At 43.8% G+C, this 18578-nt stretch overlaps 1 protein-coding gene across 1 annotated transcript in view; it reads left to right on the forward strand.

Annotated features, from left to right (window-relative positions):
* The window catches only part of CAMKMT (calmodulin-lysine N-methyltransferase), a 354261-nt gene that overhangs the window by 291548 nt on the left and 44135 nt on the right, over window positions 1-18578 (forward strand). The window contains exons 4-7 of the mRNA XM_080914884.1: window positions 93-153; window positions 2026-2080; window positions 3142-3205; window positions 10373-10439. Of these exons, the coding sequence (XP_080771010.1) occupies window positions 93-153; window positions 2026-2080; window positions 3142-3205; window positions 10373-10439 (247 nt within the window). The remainder of the gene's footprint in view (window positions 1-92; window positions 154-2025; window positions 2081-3141; window positions 3206-10372; window positions 10440-18578) is intronic.

Below are 18578 nucleotides of genomic sequence, written 5' to 3' on the forward strand. Positions count from 1 at the left end.
GGAGCTGCAGTGGGTTGTGCTGAGCCTTCATCTTAGAAGTTACTCTGGAAGAAAAGACTGTCTAACCCTAGTATCTCATCTTGTGTTTCCAGGCATCTGGCCATCTGAGGAGGTTTTGGCTTACTACTGCCTCAAGCACAGTGATGATTTCAGGTAAGGGCCGCGGCTAACTCAGGTGAGGGCCGAGGTTAACTCAGGTGAGGGCCGAGGTCAAGGTGTCTGTTTAGCTCATCTCACATGTTGAAAATGGCCTGTGCTACATTCTCCAGACTGTAAATTGTTGAAAGGAAGAGAAAGAGAAAGAGAAAGAGAGAGAGAGAGAGAGAGAGAGAGAGAGAGAGAGAGAGAGAGAGAGAGAGAAAGAGAAAGAGAAAGAGAAATAGAGTTCCCATGAACACGTGTTGCTTCTCAGGAGGCATCCACACGGCCTTCCGGCTAAAGTCTCACAGACAGCTTTAGCTGTATATCAAAGGCTCTTGATTTTCACTCAGAGCATTTTATTTCGCTTTGATTTGGGGGAAACAGGAGTGGAGGTACAATCAATCCTTGCTGATTGTGAAGGTCAAAAAAAAAAAAAAAAAAAAAAAAAAAAGGTCCCCACGATAAGTACGCTCTGTAACTTGGGAAGCAGACCTCATAACATATTAGGTAAATGCTTTACAGCCATCCACTGAAGCTCCTCTGGCTGTAAACGTATTTTTGTGTCCATGACAATATGCATAATATAAATTACTATACTGAAGAAATCAATATTTTTAGCTGTAAATATGTGTTCTGTATCAAATCATGGGTAGGATTTAAGGGGGGAGGACTTTTATTTTAAAATTCTAGAGATCTTTGGTACAAGCAGAAAGTAGAGGTTTAGGGTATTTAATTTAATTATCATTTTATAAACAGACTATGTATACCTCACTCCATTATGTTTTATAACAAGCCATCAGCGATCATAATGTGCTTTAACTATATGTTCTTAAAAGATTAGGTCGATACCATGTAATATTTAAGCTTTGTGGGTCAATATTTACCAATCAATCCATGGTTACTGTGAATACCTAAATACACATTAAAATAATTTCTAGTACGGATGTCCTCTTTTGCCACCCCCTCCCTGCAACACACTTTAATTTTGCTTTTTTTTCTCCATAAACTTCCCGAACTTGGAGGCTAAGCATATGAGGTACGCCGAGGGCAGGCCTGAGTCTGGCCCCACAGCTGCCCTGGGGTCGGCCTGTGCTCATCTGGCTGTGCTTAAGCTCCAATCAGCAAGCAGTGAGCCCGGGTGACCGGGTTAGACTGTCACACATTTAGGCACAAAAAGGGAGAGCGGTGTAGAATGACACATTGAGCCCTAACTCTGAGCCCAGACTCCAGCCTGGGCTTGCTCGGGTTCGCCGCCTCATCCCCCTGCCTTGTTCTTCTGTGTTGTGCTCCCGGTCAGTTTGGATCCAAGCATTAATTACTAAATGCTCTTGGGTAATTGTGCTTTATAAGGGGTGGTTCATCTTCCCGAAATATTTCAGCTTGTCTTAGAATTTAAAAAACAAAAACAAAACGTTCCTCGGGATTGCATCTGTCTGTGCCTTGTGTGTGACTGTAATGTAAGTCCACACCCGCAGATAGCTTCTTCCTTTGCATGTCTAACTTAAGAAAGCATGGGTGTGGATTAAGAATGTTACCCTTCCCTAACAATTCTTTCGTTACTCTAGCTAGTTTAGTTCCAAAAGACAGCGCCATTGACAAGGGAAAAAAAGGAACCTTCTCGGATTTTTCAGCTCAGCGGTGGTAATGTTGCAGCAAACACTAATGAGGGAACCCCCACTGGTCTGCCTGCTTTGTGACTTTTCTATTTCATAATTATTTTTAAAACACAAAACGCCATGAGGTAGGCCAGTCTTGTCCCCACAACTCCCTGGCAGTGGCGTTCCGTCCTCACTGCAGCTGGCAATTTGTTCTTGTAACACATATATGGCTCTGACCACTGCCACCTAATTTGTATGGGTTCTACCATGTCTTTCTCTCTTTCAGGGACCTTGCTGTGTGTGAGCTAGGGGGAGGCATGACATGCTTGGCTGGGCTCATGGTAGGTCTTTTCTCAATTCCAGTCCCATTCAGAGGCAGAAACAAAAGGAAAAATGTTCCAGGGCCTCCAACTGCTGGGTCAGAGAACCGTCAACAGCATCAGCTGCGGTCAAGCTGCCGGGTCTTGAGAGACCTTCTAGACTGACTGACTTTCGAATCATATTGATTTTATGGTTGCCTCGATGAGCAGAAACATCTTACCTCAGTGTAGTCAATATCTCTTGTTGTGACATTCCAGGACCCGCACAGTCTTTCTTTGCTATAGCGAAAGCATTTTTTTTTTTTTTTCAGATTATAGTCCCATTTGCTAAGATACAGGACTAGCCCGGCAAATCACAGTTGGAGCACCATGAGATAGCTGCTAATGTTTTGCCTGCACTATTATACCAACAAACATGATCCAGAGCGCTCAGTAATTAGATTCTTTTGAATTAGATTGGCCATTCAGGAGCGACGTTCCCCATTCTCTGGGTTCTGAGTCATGTATTCAGGAGATATTATGTGGCGGCACAGTGCATTAGACAAGTTTTTATGTCTCTACAAATAAAAGCATATTGTTACACTGATTGGCATTTGACAAACCTGTCGCTCTTATACAATGTGTCGAGGTTACAGCCCAATGTGTGAGCATGTCAAAGCTCACAAAAAAATTACCCTCACAAAGCCATCTGCCTGCAATGCAAAGTTATATGAAGGGCATCAGGCAGCCAGACAGAAGCAAGCTGAAAGGCAGAGTGACAGCCTTGTATGATGGCTCTACTAGATAAACAGAAGCCCACAAATGAAAGCCTCTCAGAACACCGTCATCCGCTGTCACAATGCAATTACCGAACAGAATGATAGCAAGATAGAGGCTCCCGCAAATGGAATGATAAAAGTATTGACTGATTTGATTGAATGATTAAAATAATGCAGACATAAAATGAAAAAAGATTGAAGATTGTTACGGAGAAATAGGTGAGGAGACATGATACGGAAGGCTTGTCACTCCGTCCTCACTTCCACACAGGCGAGCGTGTCTGCGCATTGTTTGCCCCTGCTTCCTTTTTTTTTTTTTTCCAGGTTGCTATTTCTGCAGATGTCAAAGAAGTTCTGCTAACTGATGGGAATGAAAAGGCCATCAGAAGTATCCTTATTCACATAGAAAGCCGGTTCGTTCGTTGTGTGTGTGTGTGGGGGGGGCACCCCCGCCCCCAGGCTGCGTAACAGTCGACATAAAAGACAGACAGCGCTGGGTATTAAACAAGAGCTTCCCGTACACATGATCAGTAATTAAGGAAAACGAGCAACATATGAAGTCCCTGTGTGTGGATGACCGTGTGCGTCTTCCTTTTCATAGGGTTTCCAGACACTCCTCGCTGAAGGAGTCTGTATTTTGGGAGCCTCTCGAGGCGATTCGAAATCTTCATAATTTTGAAACATTCTTGCTCCTTTATTCTCGTTAACATCCTCCAGCACTGAGCAGATTAAAATCATTATTTACTTTCTTTGATGTTGCTTATAAATATTAACATCTGTCCCCTGTACATGTGATATCATACATGCACGTCATATTGTACCTACCCATGCTAATTGCTGAAGGGTTGCCTATATCTCCCGATGGAAACAGCTCTGGTCTTACTCATCTCCTTTTATTTAGGATTTAGAAGCTATCTCCCCTGTTTTCTTTCTCCTATGCTATTACAGTTCCAACTCCATTATATTAGATTATGCTTTGCTAATATGTACACAGAGTTCCGGAAATTGAACTGTACTTTAACTAAGAAAGTGAACGCAAGTTATTTTAGCAGTCTAGCAGATTTGCTCAAAGGCAGTTAGTAGCAGTTAGAAATTGAGAGGGAAATTGGAAGATCTGTTTGCTTTAGATCCCCCCCACCCCCATGGTGAGGAAGACAAGACCCTTATTTGAATTTTCAGTCCCTTCAAGGGCTTGAAGCAGCTTTGAATTTTGTAGCCTTTTATATAAAGCCTAGTTTTCTATTTTTGATTTTTCCTACATCTTTCCTCCACTCTGTAATTTTTTTTCGAAAATAAACTTGACAGCAGCTCTGTCAGCTGCTCACACAGGAGGAAGGAGGAACCAGAACCTCGGTGACTAACATTGTGCAGCAGCTGTGGTCTCTGCAGAGCCCCACCCAGCTAATTGCCTGACAGCCCTTAAAAAAAAAAAAAAATTCAGGAAAGAAAAACAGCCAATCACAATCTTGGTCTTTCACACCAGGGAAAGAGATCACAAAAGGTGCTTCCCTTTTTTTAAACAGGTTTTAATCATGATCTTGAGGCTGTGGCAAGTCCTTCTAAATATCCCATTCACTCATATATTCCGGGTTCTTCTGTATCATTGACTGTGCTCCTCCTGGTCAGGGAGCACGGAGAGCAGTGAGAAGCTCTCAGAGAGAGAGAGAGAGAGAGAGAGAGAGAGAGAGAGAGAGAGAGAGAGAGAGATGTTTTGATTATGGAAACATTCAGATTGGGCCCAGTAGCCCTGAAGTCAGCAAGTGACTTTAATAGCCCCAGAAATCAATTAGAAGTTTTTATCATCAAACTGTGAGAAGCATCTGGAATCAGTATGTAAATTTAATTGTACTAAAAATTATTATTGAGCTAATCTACAGAGGCTCCAGAGAAGGGAAGGGAGTAATGTGATTAATTATCACCACACCTTTGCTTCAAACAGCAGAGATGCCAGGCCAGCTCTTGAAACCAGGGAGGAAAGCTCAGATTCTGCCATTCACTCTGCCGCCTTTCAAAGAAATGATTGGTACAGCCCCCTCCCAAGAAAATGGATTTTTAACATTTGGTCCTCGGAGGCTCAGCCCTGAGAGAGCTTTATTGTGCTGGGTTTTACAATGGGTTTAATATAGCGGGGTGCCAAAGGGCAGGAGGGGAGAACCTTACAATGTAGATGAAGTAGGTCCTTTCAGGATGCAGACCCAAACTGGCTGTGCGTTTTATTTCATCTCTTAGGACCTTCCCGATAGGGTTCAGTTTTTATGGTGCGCCCCTTCCATGTCTGTGTGCCTTTTTTCTGTTGTAAGTAGATCTAATTTATTTTAATTAAGAGAAAAAAGCATGCAAAAGCCTTAAAATTGGCAATGCGGTTTCCTGCTTTTAATACTAATGTTGTTGTTGATTTGCAACAGCTTACAACAGGCTGTTTGTAATCTGTTTTGCAGAGCGAATTAATATGAGTGAGTCCCCCTCGGTAAGAAGAAATCATCCGCCAAATCACGCAGCGCCGACGCAGCCTATAAATCAGACAACTCATCCGGGACTCGCTGTTTATGTCTTTCCTTTACAATTTTAGGAAGCTCAAATTAGACAGCAACTGTAGGATATGATCCAAAATTTACTTTGCTAAAAGTAAAGGCAGATGCCAGCCACAACAAGTGGGGAGAAACCTTGTCTGAAGCCAGCAAAGCTCTAGGCAGAGCTGCTAATTATTCTTAATGGGCAAGATGAGCGCATTAAGAAACAAATGAACAGAAACCAGAGAGATGATAAAATCAACCTGGCGGTCGCCCCTCGGGGTCAGCCTGTGAGTTCCTCTTGTCGTTTTTAAGTCATCTCGCTGCTAGTGGTTTCTGAATGGAGTGAACACAGCTAGTCTTATTTACTGGTCTCTACGTCTTTATCGTTCCGATTTTTATCTTTTAATTTTTTTACAGGAAAAATGGCATGTTTTGTTATTTCTTGGCTTTTTTTTAAGTATAAAGATCTATTGTGGGGGGGGGGGGAAATGGGGACATGAGGGAGACAGACAGACAGACAGAGAAAGACCAAGAGAGAAGGAACTTGACTTATTTTTAGTGTATGAGGCAATGAGGAGACTAGTTCTGGACCTGTGTATTACACAAGCACGTTTGCCAATCGTGTGGCCTTTTATCTTTCTAAGATGTACCATAGGTTCCCTATGTCTCTAGGCTTCAGAATCTTGACCCTGAAGACCTAGCTGTTGATCTGAGGTTTAATGCAAAGAGATGTTTAAGAAGAAATTAAGAATTGAGGTAAAGTGAATTTTATATCTTGAATATTTTCTCAGAATCATGAGTAGGTTTCCTTAAGTTTCTCCTTGGTCCTTAAGGTGCCTCCCTAGCTTTAATCCAGGTTCCCATCCTGAGAGCCATCTCTCCCTAAAGATAGCATTTCATCCGTACCCACAGGAATGGAGAGGATGGGTTGGAAGTGGAATCATCTGTTTTACCCAGTTCTCGATTTTTAATTATTATTTTTTAGTTTGTGACATGGGTGTTTGTGCTGCACACACACCTGCGTTCCCACACACCTGCGTTCCCACACACCTGCGTTCCATGTGCAGAGGCCAGAAGAGGGCATCAGAGTCCCTGGAACTGGAGTTACAGATGGTTATGAGCCTCGCTGTGGGCGCTGGGAATCTAACTAAGGAGCCAGTGCTGTCCTTTGTTATTTCCATGTTAGTGTAGGAGGAAAGAAATGCCTAAATGCTCACATGTAATAACTGCTCAGGAAGGTGTAGTTGGTGAAATGTAGCGATGAAAAAAGACTAAGGGAGAGGAGCCGTTGGCTGAATTCCCATCGCTGCAAAACCTTCTCCGAACCATCATGAGTAAAAGCAGAACCTGAGTCTGGGCAACTTGCCTGCAATCTTAGCACTTGGGAGGTCGGGGGAAGAGGATTGGGGGTTCGAGGCCAGCCTGGGTTACATGAAACCCTGTCTCAAAGCAAAAGAGGAAGGAAGGAAGGAGGGAAAATAGGAGGGAAAGAAGGAAAAACACCTGCAGGTGAGCAACCTGGCTGGCTGTGGCCGCTGACCAATCGACTTCAAACACCTGCTTTAACCCCGTCTCTGTGCTGCTGTCTGCAGAACGGTCCAGTGCTCAAAACACTACTCCTGTTTCCCAGCTCCTGCTGTGGGAAGGCGAGACGGACATGCATAAAGGTTCTGTTAGCATTGCTAACAGACCTGGTGGTACCCGGTTGTCATCTCTCCGTTTGTTGGAGTAAGGAACAGATTTAAGAGTAACAGACATGCCTTTAATCCCAGCACTCACCAGGGAGGCGCGTGCGCACGCGCATACACACACACACATACAAGCAGATACACACACATGCTCTGGTCTACAGAGCGAGTTCCAGGATTGCCAGGGCTACACAGAGAAACCCCGTGTTAAAATAACTAAACAATAGACAGACACAGATAGACAGACAGAATGTAACCTTAAATCAGAATAAGAAAAAAACAGCACTGATTCTGAGCATGTAAAAAGTCATTTAGAGATCAAAATTAATAGGATTTATGTTATAATCTTAGTGTTCTTTCCTCCCTTTTAATCCCCCAATGAAATTAAAGATAACATAAACCCCAAAAAAAGCAATGCCTCATGGGTCACAGTGTTATTATTTCTTAAATATTTTCTGGTTCAAAGAACAATGCTGGACTGCAGAGCTGTCTTGGCAGTTAAGAGTGTACCTGCTTCTCCAGGATCTGCTCTCCCTGCAGGAGTGATCCAGCACCTCTGGTCTCCCCAGGATTCATACACATATCCAAACATACACACAGAGATCACACAGACACACACACAGACACACACACACACACAGATACACACACATGCACACACACAGAGTTTAAAATAAAATCTTTTTTTATTTTTTAAAGAACAATCCAGAGGCCGGACAGATAGCTTATGGGAACTCTTCAGAGGATCCAGGCTCAATTCCCAGCACTCAGATTCTAACTCCAGTCTCAGGGGATCTGATGTCTTCTTTTAATCTCCAAGGACATCAGGCACACATGATACACTCCCCATGACACACACACACATGCACACATGCAGGCAAAACACCCATGCACATTAAATAAACAACTAAATAAATAAGTTTAAGAATAACCTGATTCAAAATGTATGTACAACTGATAAATTCAATTAGCGATTACACAGACTCGCTAATATTTTCAACAGTATTTTACATACCTATAATGTATGCAGATGACCTAAAAGACTGTTGTTGCTATTATATCCGAGTATACATATTTAAGAATAAAAATAAGCGGATAATAAAAATGGAGGCCCGTTTCTGACATGTGCTCTGTTTAGGGAGGAAGCTAGAGGTGGAATTCTGGCTCCCTCTGAGCCACTGGCAGCTGCTCCCCTCACCCAGAAACCACAGGACGGCTTTACTGGCTCCCAGCCCCTCCCAGTGAGGTCTTCTGGGTGGTAGGAGCCGGTCACAGAGCAGGATTGGATCTGTCGTGATGAACATTATCCTGCTCGTATTGACTCAGTTTGATTGGATTTCCTTTATTACCCTGAGGTGACATGGGGAAATGATAAAATCTATGATTGGACACAGTGCCATCCAGAAGGAGCGTCACAATCAGAGCAAAAGGCTGGGGGCACAGTATCAGAGTTCATCTCTTAAGGAGACGCTCTGAAACAACACCCGCCATCTTTTCTCTTTGTGCTTCTTTTAAACATATTTAAAAGCCCTTCTAAACCACAGAGCATATTTCCTGCCCATTTCTAAGACTAAGGTAGCCTAAGTACTGCTGTGAATTTTTCATTAAGAAAATAAACTTCTAGAATATAAATATCCATGCTTGCTCCAGGCCTGGCCACCCAGGTTTATAAGTTGTATAAAGCATATAGTGTTAAGATGTTTACTAAAAATTATTAATAGGTTTTCTGAGTTATATAATTTAACATCCCTGTGGCTATTTTATAAAAAGTATTACCTCCCCTAACAAAATCATATGTTTTGCTTGATAGATTAGTCATGTACTCATAGGACTCTACAGGTGTGCTGGGCACATTGTGGCAGGCAGTTGGAAACCATGGAAACGCAGAGTAGGGTGTGGCTAGGGGAGGGGACTTAATAAAAAACAGTTGTCAGTTGACGCTACTAATTTTGCTTCTCCGAATGAAGATGTCAAGCGTCCTTTCCTGCAAGATACTTCATCTAGAACGCTCCTGAAATAGAAGCCGTAGGCCGGTGTGTCATTTTAGTTAATCAAAACAAGTAGGCAAATTAGTCTCCTTTATTTTCTTAATGAATGTAATTTAATGGTATTTAATTTGCATACAGGAAAGTTCACCCAGGAAAAGGAAAGTCTGCACTGTGCCACTCTTGTAAACCTCAACAAAGCCCACCATTAGGAGACCTAATTGATTTTTCCTCCCCACTCCTGAGCAAAGAAAACTACCACAGCACCTGTTTATTCACTCGGAGAGGAATGGGTGTGCCTGGTGGTTCAAGCAGAGATTTGAGTTTTAGAATCCCGTGGTTCTGTTCTGACAGGGAGATCTTGGCCAGTGTGTGCTCCGAACACTTAGGAAATCTGTTTTTCCGAGCAATAGGGGAACATCATTGCCTGGTGTCCTCCCCGTGGGCCCACTTTCATTCAGCGTGCGGCCTTCGCTGGAGTTATTTTATTTCTTGTTTATTTAAGCTCACCTTATTCCAGGAGAGGGGTTGTGAATTTCATATGGCAAATGTGTTACATCAAATAAAGGAGAAGGTGGGGGCGTTTAGAGATTGGAAAGCCAGGGGATTGCAGGGAAACTAGAGACAGGTCGGTACCAAGAATAAGACCACAGGAGCTCTTCTGGGTGTCGGAGGTAGTGTGTCTGTTAGGCTGGGACAGTGCAGGGCCAGAGCAGAGAGAGGAGGACAGCACTCAGAAAGCCTGAGTCCAGCCTTTCCTAGTGTTGAAACTCGATTCTCCTCAGGGCCTTCAGATGTCAGGAATCCGGTCCACAAAGGCTCTTCTGCACGAGTCCTGTGCTAGCTCATGGCCACAGGCAGAGGCCCTTCAAGAACTTCTCACTAGGTTGACTTCTTCTTCCAAGTTGCATTTTCTCCTGAAGATGCTCCAAGCTTCTCTCCACCCCTCTCTCTGCCTCCTCCCAACACTCCCCGAAATTCACCTCTCCCCTTACAGGCATTGAGGAGATTGAAAAGTCAACAAAGGCCGTCCTTGTCCTCCTCAGGGACTGGTGGATACCTGTCCTTGGATACCTGACCTATCACACACACACACACACACACACACACACACACACACACACACGCCTGGGAAGTGGCACAGCATCTCATGCTCCCCGGCAGTGCCTTCCTGCATTGGTCCTCTGGGCCCTGCCATGATGCTACCGAGATGGTCCTTCCACAGGTGGAAGTCAGGGAATGAAAAGATGTTGCCGGTGGTGGGTTAGCATTTCCCTGTGTTGATCCCGTTGTGATTAGAAGCCAATATGTTTCTAGGTTTCTACTTGTCCATAGTCGCTGCAGAAGTTTTCTTAACCGTACCCCATAGATGTGAACAGCATCATCGAGAGCAATCGGAAGACTGGCGTGTTTAAGACTCAGAAGATATCGAGCTGGTAAGAAAACTCTCTGCATCCTGTCTGAATTAAAATGTCCCCGTTGAAACTACTTTCTTGATACTCTGGATGACTCACAATAATGCAGAAATACTAATAACATTAGTTGAGCACTTTCTGTTTGTCAGGCACTGTTCTAAGCATTTCTCATGCGTCATCTCAATTAATCTTGTCAGACTCCCATGAGACAGGCCGGCAGACACTCCATTCAATAGATGAGAACACACACACAAAAAAAAAAAAAAAACAAATATTTAGTTCGGGTCATTTCATGCTAAGATTATTTAGTGTGAGGTTGGGAAAAACCCAGCTTAAATTAGCCTTCTTCTATGGCTTTCTTTCGGTGAGCCTCATCATAGGCAGTTTTGCACCCTAATGGATTCTGGCAGTCACTGGGAACATTTTTTTATTGTACTTGTTGGTGGTGGTGGTGTTTCTGCTGTTGTTGTCCTTAGGAGTTGGGGTCAGAACAAACAATGTCACTACTGGTTTTTACTGGTTCTGATGTCTAATGGTAGAGATTATTCCTGGCCAGCTTTCAAAGCACAGCTAACCTCTCCATACCCTAGAAGTGCCTGCCCCAGGACAGCAATATGGCTGAGGCCGGGACACCTTGATCTAGCGATGGTTTTCGTAGTCCGGGTGTGTCCGGTCTCGTTGGGTTCCTCCTCTTCCAGGTTGGGAGCACGACTTTGCCCTGTGTGCTCACCATCCCACCCTTGGCCAGCTGACCTGGGTGGGGAATGGTACCCTTGGTACTTTCCATGTGCCATGGCTGTTCCTGTCCATTTCCCTTTGTGTGTTTAATGACGGTTTTGTTACTGTAACAGTTCCATTTGGAATGACCTCCTCTTTCACTTAAAGTTTCTCCATGTTGAGGACCTTTGCCTACCCTGACTGCTTAGTTTGAGAAGAACAGTTGGGTGACCAGACACAATGGATAAAACCCAAAGCGATCTGGGCACGAAGGCACAGATCTGTAATCTCAGCACTCTGGAGGGAGACTCGGGAAGCCCTTCCTCCATCGCTCGCACAATCGTCTCCTCTGGTCAGGATTCATTTGTCGCATGCTTCCCAACCTGGTCTTTTAGTTATCAATCAAAAGTGCATTTTCTATGCCGTCTCTCGTTTGCATTTATTTAATGCTTCAGGTCGTTTGTGGCCATCTGAGTGGGTTCAGCATATGGAATCGGAATAATAGACCCCCGCTTCACGCTGTGCAGCGAAATTGTGTTTTTACAAGACATAATGTTGTTTACTGAGTGTTAATAATCACTAATTAATAAACATATCTAGACTTCTAAAATGTTGCCTTTTTCAAGGAATGAAAGTGTCAAGTGTTTAACTTGGGAAGTACCATAGAATTTTCTGTTATCATTTCATAAAATAATTAAATAACATAAAGAGGTAAAATGTTACTGTTCAGCACAGGGCAGATCCAGGCCTTTGTTCAAATATGACCCTTCACAGAAATGCTACTTCTGTATCTATTATTCTGACACATAGTAGGCCATAAATACACAGACTGCATTTCAATAATGATACATGATTCCCTAATGAGGGGCTTTTTTGTTTTGTTTTCTTTTCTTTTCTTTTTTCTTTTTCTACCTTTACCACAGACTAATTTACTCTTTTGTAAAATGTAAGAACATTTTTATTCCAAGTCAATAAAGCATTGCCAGGAAGCAGGGACTCGGATGGCTCAGTTGGTAAAGTGTTTATCACAGGCTTAAGGACCTGAGTTCAAATCCCTAGCACCCATGTTTAGACAAAGAAACAAGAATGCTTGTGCCTGGAGTGCTAGCACAGCAGAGGTGGGGACAGGAAGACTGTCTCTGGCCCTTAGTCAATCAGGTGAGCTCCAGGTTCAGTAAGAGATTCTGTATCACAAAATATGGTAGAGAACACTCAACATTGGCCTGTAGCCTCTACTACATGCATATACTCACACACATTCATGTACACACACACACACACACACACACACACACACACACACACACACACGGATGGAGGCTATGTGCAAGCAAATGACTTGGTGAGCGTGATCTTACTGTAAGATCAGTAAGGAGCTGCTTTGACCACTTAGCCTCCAGCAGCTAAGAAAGCAAAGCCACCAGCCACTGTCACAGTAATCAGCGTCCCTCTGTGCCCAGTGCTTCCCCACCCATAACCAGCACAATGCGATGAACATATTAGTTCCATGAGAGAAGAAATAAAAGGAGCCCATTCACAAAGGTGCTCAGATAGAGTTCAATATTCTTTTCTAGCGCCTCAATGCATATGCAGAGTTTCTCCCAAATTGGAGGTGTGGGATAACAGCAGCGACAGATAACTAAGAGGTATTTACCATAGCTACAAAGCCCACACGTGAGCCAAATATTTCTGCTATTAAAAAGCACTTCAAAGCTTGACATGAAGTTTGTAACAGCTGAACGTCTCCTGTGACTTCATTTGCACAGGAGATGTAAAAGCTAAAAGGGAAATCGTGATCTAAGAGCTGTGAGTCTCCAAGATACAGGTTTTAGCAAGGCATGAGAAGCTGCCCAGAAATCTGACAGGCACTCCATGCTCTGTCTCCCTCACTCAGTGTCCCCAGTCAATGTCCCTCGGCTAAAGGCATGGACCGCAGCCTGTGGTGTTATTGGGAGGCAGGGGAACCTTTAAGACATGAGGCCAAGATGTTCAGTCTTGGATCTCCCTCACCCTTCTTGCTTCCCGGTGAGTTGTTGCCTTTGCCTATAGACTGTCTCGCCACAGCAAGCAGTGAGCCAACTGGCCACGGGCTGAGCATATGAAACTGTAAGCCGAGGCCTTCCTCTTTCTAGGTTAAAACTCAGGCATTTGTCCCAGTACGGAGAGCTGAGCAGCACAGTAACCAACAGTCTTCCTCCCTCTGCTCACCTCTTCCTGCCTCTTACACACAGGCAGACTGGAGGGAGATGGTTTCCAGCCTCCCTAAGGCTGCAACCCTTTGATACAGTGTCTCCTGTTATGGTGAGGCCCAACCATAAATTTTTATTATTTTTATTGCTACTTCATAACTGTACTGTTGCTACTATTATGAATTGTAATGTAAACATCTGACAAGCAGGTCTGACACGCAGTCTCTGGGAAAGTGTCCCACCCCTCCCCCCCACCCCCAGGGTTTGTGATTGACAAGTTGAGAACCGTACTTTAGAGCATCACATGGCTGGAAATGCATCATCAGTGCTTGTTGGTGGGGTCGTTTGGCAAGGGAGGGGCTTTGACAGGTGCTTCATTTAGCTCATGGTACATCTGCCCTGCTCTCTCACAAACGCCTCCTTCCTTGTCCAGCAGAACCTTTGTTTGTTTTTGAAACAGGGTCTCATTATGTCTCCCTGGCTGTCCTGGAACTCACTCTGTAGACCATGCTGGGCTTGAAATCACAGAGACCTACCTGCCTCTGCCTCCCAAGAACCCGGATCAAAGGCACGCGCCACCATACCCAACGCCCGCCCCCCCTTTTTTAAGAACAACTATTATATATCAAACCATCTTGCTGCCTCTAATCCAGCTTAATCCAGTCTTACTGTGTTGAATATGAAAGTCATGCTTATAAAGGTGAGGACCTTAGTGATGGCTAATCAGGGAAACACACACACACATACACACACATACACACACACACACAGAGGAAGCACTCTGTATAGCGCATCTCCAAGATCTCAACCCAGCCGTCTGGTAGCTCTCCTGTTCAGCCAGCCACGAAGCTATTCATTCAGCTATCAAATGAGTCCAAGGTACACCTTTGGGAATCTAAATATGGAACAGTTGGAGCAGTCTGTGAACAAAGGAAGCTGTACTTCTAAATATATCGAGAAATTTATGAAAGAGCAAGGGTATTTACAGCAGCTCAATTGTTGGGTTTATCTGAAGCTGTCTTCAAAAGTGCGGCTCTCAACAAAGAACCACTTGGAGCTTTGACGTCTGCGTATTTCTGGGTCTTCCAGAATCAGCAAATACCATCATTCTCTGGTTAACGTTATCAAAAAGTTGCAATTTCAGAATCATTAAAGTAGCCCCACTGCGATGATAAAAGTAAATGTCCCCTGAGGGAAAAGGAATCCGTATTCATTTGAAAGTTGTCACCAAATTTAAGCTGCAGTTTTTATTGTTCTTTATTAACCCAGAGGTGTTTGTAAACTTTCCAGTTTGATTTAGGAGGTTGTTTTAACTGTGTGTGGGACAGCCAGCCAGTAGTCCAGCGGCTCTCAAGGTTTAAGATTCATGTCTGCCTTTAGTCTGCTTCCTGTAGAGGTTAGCTTGGATCCAGTTACCTTTTCCAAGCCTTCTGCCTGCCCTGCCCCATCATCTGCCACAGGATCGATGCGATATGACCATCACAAAAGACCCAAGACAATTACTGAGTACAGAGGGAAAACTTGCCTTTGCGGGAACCACCCAGTACTGGGTGATTACAGTGGTTTGGGCCCCTAGGGGGTGAGACAGAAGGCAGAAGGCATTTGCTCACCTCTTGGTCCAGAAGAGGGAGGTCCAGGATCCCACTTTGTCTTCCGAAGGCCTCTCACTGGGCCCTCCTTCCTATAGGCCCTACCACCTTTACCACACCAGGGACCAAACCTGAGCATGCAGGTCTTCAGCGACACCATCGGGCCACAGCATCCCATCATTCTCACCATGATCTCGTTCGTCCCCTCCTTGTCTGTCTGAACCCATCCTTTGAGTGACTCAGTGCCGTTGCTTCTGCCCGCACCCCCTGCATCATCCACCCTGTATTCTCTCTCTCTCTCTGTTCTGAAACATTTATATATTTTTGTGTATATAAGTATACCAGGACCTTTGGACATAGTACTACCTGAAGACCCAGTTATTCCACTTCTGGGCATATACCCCAAAGATGCTCCAACATATAATAAGGACACATGTTCCGCCATGTTTGTAGCAGCCTTATTTATAATAGTCAGAGGCTGGAAAGAACCCAGATGTCCTTCAACAGATGAATGGATACAGAAGGTGTAGAGGATTTACACAATGGAGTACCACTCAGCTATTAGAAACAATGAGTTTATGAAGTTCCTAGGAAAATGGATGCATCTAGAGAATATCATCCTGAGTGAGATAATCCAATCACAAAAGAACATACGTAATATACAGTCACTGATAATTGGATGCTAGCTCCAGAAAGCTCTGAACACCCCAGAAACAACTCACAGGCCATATAAAGTTCAAAAAAGGAAAGGCCAAAATGTTGAAACCTCAGTCCTTCTTAGAAAAAAAAAGAAAAAGTGTATAGCACCCTCTCAGAGTGGGGTACACCTAGACCTTAAATCATTAATAATTCAAGAGCTAAGAATGCAGCCTTGTGGCAATTCTTGGTATTTAAAAATCATCATGTTTAATCTTTACCCACCAAGAAAACTTTGACTATTTCCATGTTATGTTTTGTTTTACATGTACTTTATGCTCATTGTAACTAGTAAGATTTCAATACATACTATCAAATCTTTAAAAAAAAAAATCAAGTACTGACAAAAATATATTCATATAGTTTTATGCAAAAATGCTTTTAAAAATCTGTACATCTCTCTCTCTCTCTCTCTCTCTCTCTCTCTCTCTCTCTCTCTCTTTTAACTAAGTTGAAAAAAAGAAAAGTATACCAGAACTGTCTTCAGACACACCAGGAAAAGCCATGGGACCCCATTACAGATGGTTGTGAGCTACCCTGTAGTTGCTGGGAATTGAACTGAGGACCTCTGAAGAGCAGCCAATGCTCTTAACCACCGAGCCATCTCTCCAGCCCATATTCTCTTTTGACCACTATTGGCCTCAGACTTGGCCTCAGTGGAATGAAGTGCAAGCTGTCGTGCTAAGGTGCTGTTGTCTCCTTTGCTGATAGGGATTTGATTCTTTTCTGTTTGCTCTGGGCCGTGGCACCCTAGGGAGCCGCACACACTAAGTCCTTGCCACAGTGGACATTCCAGGATGGGAGGCGGCTGGTTTTCTTGAAGACAAGGATTCTGTTTGATACGGGTTTTGTTTTTGTTTTTTCATTCCCTGAAGCAATTAGTGTTGGGAGCTTTTAGGGTCTGCATTTAAAAGATGTGAATCCATAAGGTTTGGGAAACTGAATCGTTTTTAGTGGAAGAAAAGTCAAGCCCCAGAGAGTCAGACAGCAGCTTCTGCATTAGATAGCGACTTTCATTTCAGGAAGAAGGCTTCTCAGGCTGGCCTGTGCAGTGCCTGTAGACAAACTGACAGTGTGAGTAGGCATTTATCTGCTCTTTGTCAGGTTGAAGAGGAAGGTTAGTAGAAGGTAACGGAGATACGGAAGCTGAGGGCTCTTTAAGAAATTTTCTGATAAAATCCACCTGTTAGTGAGTTTTCTGAAAACTAGAACTGAACCTGGAGAGGCGCAACTCCAGAAATGCTGGGCTCTTGTGTCTTCCCTTGCTGTCTGGCATACAAGGAAATGAAATTACCTCGTGCAGTTCTTTCCGCTTGACTAGCATGTTGGGGAAGAACCTTGGTCCTTACTATTCTGTTTTACCTTGATGAAAGCATCCCCCAGGATGATACCCAACATTATACATTTTGATACAGTTCTTTTTTGTTGAGGAAGAACCAGACGTTAACATTTGGGGACCTTTTTTTCTTTTTTCTTTTTTAGGGGCACACCTAAACACAGTAAATTAACAAAGCCTTGTCTTTTCTTCTAGGTTAGCATTTGTATTGCTTCTTTGACCTTTCTAGTTTCTGCTGTTTACTAAGATCAGAATCTCATAGGAAGAAGTCAGATATGCATGCATAGCCGACTTCTTCATTCCTGAAGGAAAGGTCTTCTGGTCTGAAGAGACAGCTCTTACTCCTTTTCTAAATTCAGTATATAGAAAAAGATAGATCAAGGCCCGTGGACCTAGCTCAGTTGGTTAAGTGCTTGGTGAATAAGGAGCTAAATTTGATCCTCAGAACCACTGTGGAAAAGGTTAGGTGCAGAGGCCCATTTTGTTTGCTTGTTTGGTTGGTTTTGGTTAGGGGATGTGTCGTTTGTTTGTTTATTGAACACAGGGTTTCTCTGGGGAGCCTTGGCTATCCTGAAATTTGCTCTGTAGACCATACTGGCCTTGAACTTGTAGGAATTTACCAGCCTCTGCCTCCTGAGCATTGGGATTAAGGGCGTTAAGACACCACTGCGTGGCTAAGGCATGCTGTTACAATCCCAGTGCTGGGGCAGTTGGGACTGGCAGCTCTCTGGGGCCCATTAGACAATCAGCCCACGTGATTGTGAGCTCCACCTGAGGAACTCTGTCTCATAAAACAAGGTGAAGAACACCTTAGCAAGGACACCAGGTGTGTCCCCTGGCTTACAGATGATCCAGTAAGGCGAATCTGTTCCTAGGCCACACATGAACAATTCTCAGAAGTGGACTTGGTGTGCCCACTGTAACCTAGTCAAGCATTTTTGTAAGCATTAAGCCAGCCCCTTGATCCTTATTTTTCCTTTTCAGGACTTTTAGAAATTCTGCTGGCAATTTTATGATATTGTCGTTTTCATTGTGATTAGAAGAGTCTAGAGAAGGCTTGACATCTAAAAACTGCATCTTCTGTTGAGAAGGGAGCTTTCTCTTTAAGACTGCTCAGCGGCATTTCCACTTGGCTTGCTCATTTTATTTCTGGAGACTTTTGTTGGCCTTTAAATAGACTCTCTGCTTCCATTCTGCCGTGTGGTACCGTCCTTCCTTCCCTTCTTTTCTTCGTTCATCCTTCCTAGTTATTCACTGAAGACGGAGCATCAGGGATCCCTTGAATTCTCTACAGGGATGACCTTGAACTTCCGACCTTCTGCTCCACCTTGAAGGGCGGAGACCTCAGGTGTGCAGCCACTCCGTCGGGTCTGTGAATTGCTTTGTTTTATTCAACACCACATTTCCTAACTAGTTGTATTCATTTGCAGATGGACACATAAAGGTGATTGGGTTCTGTGAGAAACGCGATTCGTATTTAGTCTTCTAGTAACCACACTGTCAGTTTTCTGATTTTTTTTTTTTCTTCAAGACAGGGTTTCTCTGTGTATCCCTGGCTATCCTGGAACTTGATCTGTAGACCAGGCTAGCCTCTAACTCAGAGACCCACCTGCCTCTGCCTCCTGAGTGCTGG

This window comes from Micromys minutus, assembly GCF_963924665.1.
Source record: "Micromys minutus genome assembly, chromosome: 3".
Classification (NCBI taxonomy): domain Eukaryota; kingdom Metazoa; phylum Chordata; class Mammalia; order Rodentia; family Muridae; genus Micromys; species Micromys minutus.